This window comes from Quercus robur, chromosome 2 (genome assembly GCF_932294415.1).
Source record: "Quercus robur chromosome 2, dhQueRobu3.1, whole genome shotgun sequence".
NCBI lineage: Eukaryota > Viridiplantae > Streptophyta > Magnoliopsida > Fagales > Fagaceae > Quercus > Quercus robur.
In genome coordinates, this window is record NC_065535.1 from 4,055,571 (window position 1) to 4,062,204 (window position 6,634).

At 40.4% G+C, this 6,634-nt stretch overlaps 1 protein-coding gene across 1 annotated transcript; it reads right to left on the bottom strand.

The window, feature by feature from the left end:
* Positions 1–385: 385 nt before the first annotated feature.
* Positions 386–931, bottom strand: LOC126693604 (uncharacterized). The gene has a single exon (XM_050389645.1). The coding sequence runs from the start codon at positions 929–931 to the stop codon at positions 386–388; it is 546 nt and encodes a 181-aa protein (XP_050245602.1).
* Between the last annotated feature and the right edge of the window lie 5,703 nt (positions 932–6,634).

The window sequence follows — 6,634 nt, forward strand, 5'->3', positions numbered from 1 at the left end:
GATGGTTCCGATCTTATCTTCGTCCGAGAATCCCAGCACAGGCGAGGCTTCTTTCTTGGCCTTTTTAGACTCTCGATCGTTGTCCTCGGTGGAGAGCCGAGCCACAAACATTACTCTGGAAGGATAAGAGCTGGTCCTTTCCGGAGCAGTAAGGATGACATTTATCGTGCCCATGGGAGGTCTTAAAGATGTGTCTCTCCGGGGTTCTTGGTTTATCTGGCCTGGATGACCACTAGAAGGATGTAAAAGGTGCCTCAGTTTCCCTTCTCGGACCAACTGATCCAAGTGGTTCCAAAGGTTCCTACAGTTTTCTGTAGTATGTCCGTGGTCCTAGTGGTAATGACAATACAGACTCTGATTGCGCTTTATGGAGTCTCCATCCATCTTATTTGGCCACTTGAAGAATGGCTGATTCTTGACTTTCTCTAAAATTTAATGTACTAGTTCTCTGAATACGAATCGTCTGCGTGTTGGTTAATCCTGATTGCCCTGCAAAATCTCTCCTCGGATGGTTATTGTTGTATCGGTCCGACCTGAAATCATTCCTCTTTTGAGGGATGATCTTCTCCTGTCCTTTCCCTTGCAGCTGGTCCTCTTCCACTCTTTTGTATTTGTCAATCCAGTCCATAAGTTGACGAATGCTAGTGGTAGGCTTGCCAGTCAAGGATTTCCTCAAGCCGTGCTCGGTTTGGAAACCGCTTTTAAAAGTGCTGATGGCGACGTCATCAAAGTTGTCGTCCATCTCGTTGTACATTTCCCAATATTTGTCCGAGTATGCTTTTAGAGTTTCTCCCTCACGCATGGATAATGACAACAACGAACTCAGAGGTCGAGGAACCCTGCTGTTCATGATGAAACGAGAGCCAAAGGCTTGGGTGAGCTGCTTATAGAAATCTATGGAGTCTGTTTTCAAGCCGTTGAACCACCTCATCGCTATAGGTCCTAGGCTGGATGGGAAAACCTTGCACATCAAAGCTTCGTTCTGGGAGTGATGGTCATTCTTTGATTAAACTGGCTCACATGCTCTACGGGGTCTGTTCGACCATCATAAACGGTGAACGTAGGCTGATGGAACCGCCGAGGTAGCCTAGCTCCTTCTATCTTGCGCGTGAAGGGTGACTTAAAGATCTGATCCAGAGCCTTATTCATGGCATCATTACCTAGGTCCTTACTAGATGGGCCATTGTGTTTTTGTCTATGATGATGCTCGTTTTCATAAGAGAAAGTCTCGTTTGGAGGAGTTCTTGATCTCCGCCTATAATTGCTACCCTCTTCATTATTATAGGATATGTTAGAGTTGGCCTATAATTGTTGCCTTCTTCATCATTAGAGGATATGTTGGAGTTGGAAGGGGACCGCCTCCGTTGTGCATGGCGCAGTCTCTTTTTCAAGTCGTCTATCTCCTGCTGCATGGCTTGCTGGTTGTTTTGTCTCTGGGATACGCGACTGCCCACTTGGGAGGTGCTTTTGCTCGTCTGGGTGGCATGCACACTCCCCTATAGATTTCTTTCTTTCTCCTGATTTTGTTCAAGTTCAAGGTCAAGAAAATTATCTTGTCGCTGGGGCAGTATGGGTTCTATCCGTTGGGGACCTGCTTGGTGTGGGTTTTCTTGGTGTAGACTTGATCCTTCCATGTCTAACTGTTGCACTCACTAACACATAAGTTCTTCCCACAGACGGCACAAATTGTAGGGACACGATTTGGGGCCCAAACCCAAAATTATGGAGTCTTGGTCCAATGAGCCCAATACAATGAATTTGTAGAGTATGGGTCAAAGAACTAGGTCTTAATGAATTGGGCAACGGCTAATGTTGAATTAAAAGACAATCAAGCACAAATAAGAGATATTGGTGTCAATGGATCTTTAGTTCGAGGAGGCCAAAGTTATTGTATACTGATCACAGTTGGATATTAAGATAGTTTAGTATGCTACAGTGTTCTCTCTCTGTTTTTCACGACCCCCTTCTCATGGGGGTTCTTCCACATTATATAGCTCCTTTCTAATCATCTAGACCCTACACTTGTTGATCATCTGGATCTCCACTTGAGTACCCATCCTAGCAGACATCCCTTTCAGTCTTTTGTGAGTTATGGTAGCTAAGGTAGTACTGTTCAGAGGTCCTCTCCACATTAATATGGCAAAAAAGTAGCTGCAGCGCGTTTAATGTGGTGGTAGCAGCTTTTCCTTAGATATTTTGAGTTCCCTTTCCTCTCACATGTTCCTGGGCGCATTTCAATTGTTAGAGTACATACTTGGACTGCATTCGTCATGTCCGAGGAGGAATTCCTCCTCAGATCTCCTTCCCTTCATCTCCCGCTAATGAGACTTTTACTGGGAATCATTTAATAGTTATCTCCTCCTCCTCGGACTTGTTAGTGTCCTCGGACAAGGCCCAAGGCCAAATACATTATTTTGGACCCTAGTCCCTACAATAGATATGATCCATATGGAAATGAAAATAACTCAAAAAAAAAAAAATATTGAACTTAATTCTTTTAAGTCTTAAAATCCAAAAAATACATTTTTGTTTTCAAATCAAGAATATTATGATTAATTGGGTTGGAAACTTTGCCAACAGAAACATAGCCCAATTTAATGGGCTAGAAAATTGAACGTGATACCAGACAAATCGTCATAACACTTACCAAATACCTATCCTTTCTTGTTCAAAATCTCACTGTTTTATCAGTGAGTAGAGAGCCAATGAGAGAGAACAAATTGACAAGATAGAGAGAAACCAGCTTCTACCTAATTACCAACAACATATAAGTCGATGAGATTTTAGCATCTTAAATATTATAGATTTTAACATCTTAAAACACTACTTTATCTATTTTAATATCTCACTTTATAATACACTCTTCAGCAAAAGTTTTATATTTTTTTATCGCTTCATTAAAAAAAATTTCTTTATTATTTTTTAATTCTTTTTTATTATCAATATCATCTCTTCCTCTTTCTTTCTTCCCCTCTCTTTCTCTTTCTCTATGTATTTCTCTTTGTCCAAAAGAAAAATAACCAAAACCCACTCTCTCCGCAACAGACACCGCCAACCACCACCACCACCATCAAACACCGACGAGCCACCACCCATCATCAGAAAGCCACTGCAAAAACCAAAACCCACTTCACATCCACTGCCATCAGCCACCATCGCCAAGCCAACACCCACCATCAGAAACCCACTGCCAAACCCACTCTCACCATAACAAACACCATCAAACACCACCAAGCCAAAACCAAAACCCCCTGCCAAACCCACTCTCACCATAACAAACACCATCAGACACTGCCAAGCCAACACTGCCACACCCATTGCCACACCCACTGCTACAGCACCACCACCCACAACCTCAACCCAAATCAAAACTCAATCACAAACACAGAACCCACCAAATCAACCAAAACCGGACCAAATCTTAGCCGCGATCCACGATCATCCACCACCATGATCCAACGGTGAAAAGGAAAGAGAACCAGTGAGAAAAGAGAAGAAAAAAAGAAGAAGAAGAGAAAAACAGCACTGAACAAAGGATAAGAAAAAAGAGGAAAAAAAGAGAAAAAAAAAGGAAAAAAGAAAAAGAAAAAAGAGAGAAACAGCTCAAAGGAGAGGAGAAGAAAAGAGAGAAAAAGAAGAGAGAGAGAAAAAAGTTGAGAGGGAGAAACGGCAAACCAGAGAGAGAAGAAAGAGATAAAAAAAGGAAATTTTTTTTTTAAAAAGTAAAAGATGAGAGAGAATAAAATATTAGTTTTATTTATAAGTTTGGAACTACAGCAGGTTGTTAGAGCATCCATACTATGGTATGAAAAAGCTATATTACTATTTTTAGCAACGCTCAGAATGCTTGTTAACATAGAAAGCTTCACATGCCCATGGAAAGGTTGTAGGTTCAATGAGGCCTTCTGAAAGGAGGATGGTTAGTTCTTGCTTGGCCAAGGCTAAACGGTCTAGACTCATTCCTCTGTGGCTGGCTTTTATGGGGTTGACATCTTCATTTTTCTTGAAGGGAAGGTTTATGAAAAATTTTGGGTTTTTCCACAAAGGATTTGGATTTTTAAGAAGAAATTCAGAATGGCTGTTTGCACAACAATCACTAATAATTTGGTGTTTCAAAGAGTCAAAGGGGTCAACCTTGAATAGATGGGGTACTTGGGTCCAAGTGAGAAGGTGTTGTTTGTGCAATAGTCCTTTTGAAGACCATCTGAGGTTGGGTATTTGATGAAGAATATCAAACCCTATGAGAAGATCTCTACCTGTGAGAGGGGATCCAAGGACTTGGTGTTTAATGGTAAGGGTTGGAAAAATTTTGATGAAAAGAGACTTACTTTTCAGAGTGATGAGGAATGTTTCTCCATTTGCCGCTCTAAACATCTGGTTATGGGGTAGCCAAAATTTTGCAGGTAAAATCTTGGGATGGAGAATTGTTACTGCTGCTTCTGTGTTAAATAAGGCTATTATCGAAATGGGTCTAGAGTAAGTGTCTAGGAGGATATGTACTTGGGCTATGGGGGTAAGGTTGGTTAAAGGGGCTATAATAGGCTAGGATGTATAGATGGTTTGAATTTCTGGTTCTGAGTCATCTTCATTGTCTGAGTCTGAATCTTCTTCCGAAGTGAAATAGGCCATAACTACCAAAACTTGAGGAGAGTAGTCATCATCCAGTGAAAAGAGTGATTCCACATCTGAAAAAGGAGTGTCATCTGTATGGATTTGGGCCTGTTCAAGAAGCTTTGCTGCTTTCTCCTTTTTTGGGCAATTTTTTGCAAAATGTCCTGGTTGTCTGCATACAAAACAGACCTTTGAAGTTTTTCCTTTAAACTGCTTTCTTCTAAGAAACTTCCAATTTTTCTTCTTTAAGGATCTTTTCTTGTGACCTGCATAATGCCTTTTCTTCCAAGAATATTTCTTGAAATGATTTCTTCTTTTTGTTGGACAAGCACAATTCTTATCATAACACTTTATCTACAGATCTTTCCTTTTGCAATTGTCTTTAAGTTTGCTTTCAATCTTGTCAATCTCTGAAAGAAGTTTTCTCTGATTGCAGAGTTTTTCCAAGGCAATGAGCACATGCTCATAAATTTCTCCCAATGAGGCTTGCTGCAAAGTTATTTTTTGGAGATTCATCATACGGAGGGTTTCATCTCCCAATGGTTTTGGAAGGGAGTTGAGAAAGGTATGCTTGGCATTAACATCATCCATACCATTAAAAGAGTAGTATCTCCTTGACATTTTGTCAAAATGCTTCTCTAAATCTCTCCTTTCAAATGAGCAACACTTTATCAGCAAGAATTCTTCTTGTGCTACTTATATATAATGGGTTGCCGAGCCAAGAAATTCATTATGGACAATTGTGAAGAAGTCTTCTAGTGTGTTGTATTGAGCTGCCTGTCTTTGCCTATATTCTCCTAAATTGATCCACCATTCTCGTCATTTTCTTGTGATCCTTGCAATAAACTTAGCAATAATCTGGGAAACAGTGGCATTTGGAGCCTGAAATTCAATTATGCACCAAGAATACATGTTAAAGAACTCATCATGCCATTTGGATGGAGGAACATTATCGAGAGTGAATAAATGTTTTGAATCTGTAGTTGGTGAATAAGTCAACCTTGTTTGATATTCTGGAACAAAGGGTGGTGGAGGAAAGATTGGTGGTGGTGGAGATGGAGGTTTTTTAGGGCGAAGAACATCATCTTCTTCTTCTACCTTTGGTTCAGTATTTGTCATAAACACTTCCTCTATACCAAGATTAAACAAGTCTAGGTCTTAATGTCATCAGTTATTAGGAGCACAAAAAGTTCTCTTGAATCTTCAAGGGTGAGGGTTTTGAGAAATGATGAAATTGGGTTTGGAGGCTTAGGATCCACAACCAGCATGTTCATGTCTGGGGGTCTTGATAAAGCACCTACAGTTGGATCTTGGGGTTGGTATAATGGTTCTTTGTCTTTCTTTATAAGAGAAGGTTCCTTTTGTGGTCTAGCTTGGGACTCTGGTTGAGGTGGAGTTGAGTATGTTATAGCAAGAAAAATTCCACTTGGTTTGAAAGGGTTATGGTCAAGATGTGTTATGGCTAATGGTTGAAGGTTTTGATAGGGAGAAATTGGTGAAAATTGGGAGGTCATTGGTATAGACAAGTCTTTGTATAAGGATTGGTGAGGTTGAAAAGGCATATGAACATGTATTGGAGGGGTCTGAGTGGCTTCTTTCTGTGATCCTTCCATAGATTGGAGTTGTAACAACAACTATTTCCTTTCTTTTTCTTTTTGCCCAATAAAAGGGAAAGAGATAGACAGATCTTTAACTGTGGAGGCTATGGTTGCCAGTTCCTATTCAATTGCTTTGATTTTCTTCTTTAGGTCTTCAATAAGGGAATTTGAAGATGAGAAAGTATGAGTAACCGCCTCAACCATCTTTTGTTGGTTATCCAGAATTTTTGAAAGGACACGGTTTTGTGCAACAGCATTTTCTGCTTGCCAGTTTAAAGCTGCTTCTGCCGAAGAGACCTGTTTCTTGGTTCCATCTGGATTGTTTCCTACAGGATTTTTGATTTTCTAGACATGTTTGGTGTTGGTTTGGGGATGATCAAAACTTTCTAATGGGGGAAAATTCTGTGAATAGGAAGATGAAGCTT

What these genes read in the sequence shown, in the direction of transcription:
- LOC126693604 (XM_050389645.1), bottom strand. Translation starts at nt 931, where the DNA reads ATGAGGTGGTTCAACGGCTTGAAAACAGACTCCATAGATTTCTATAAG.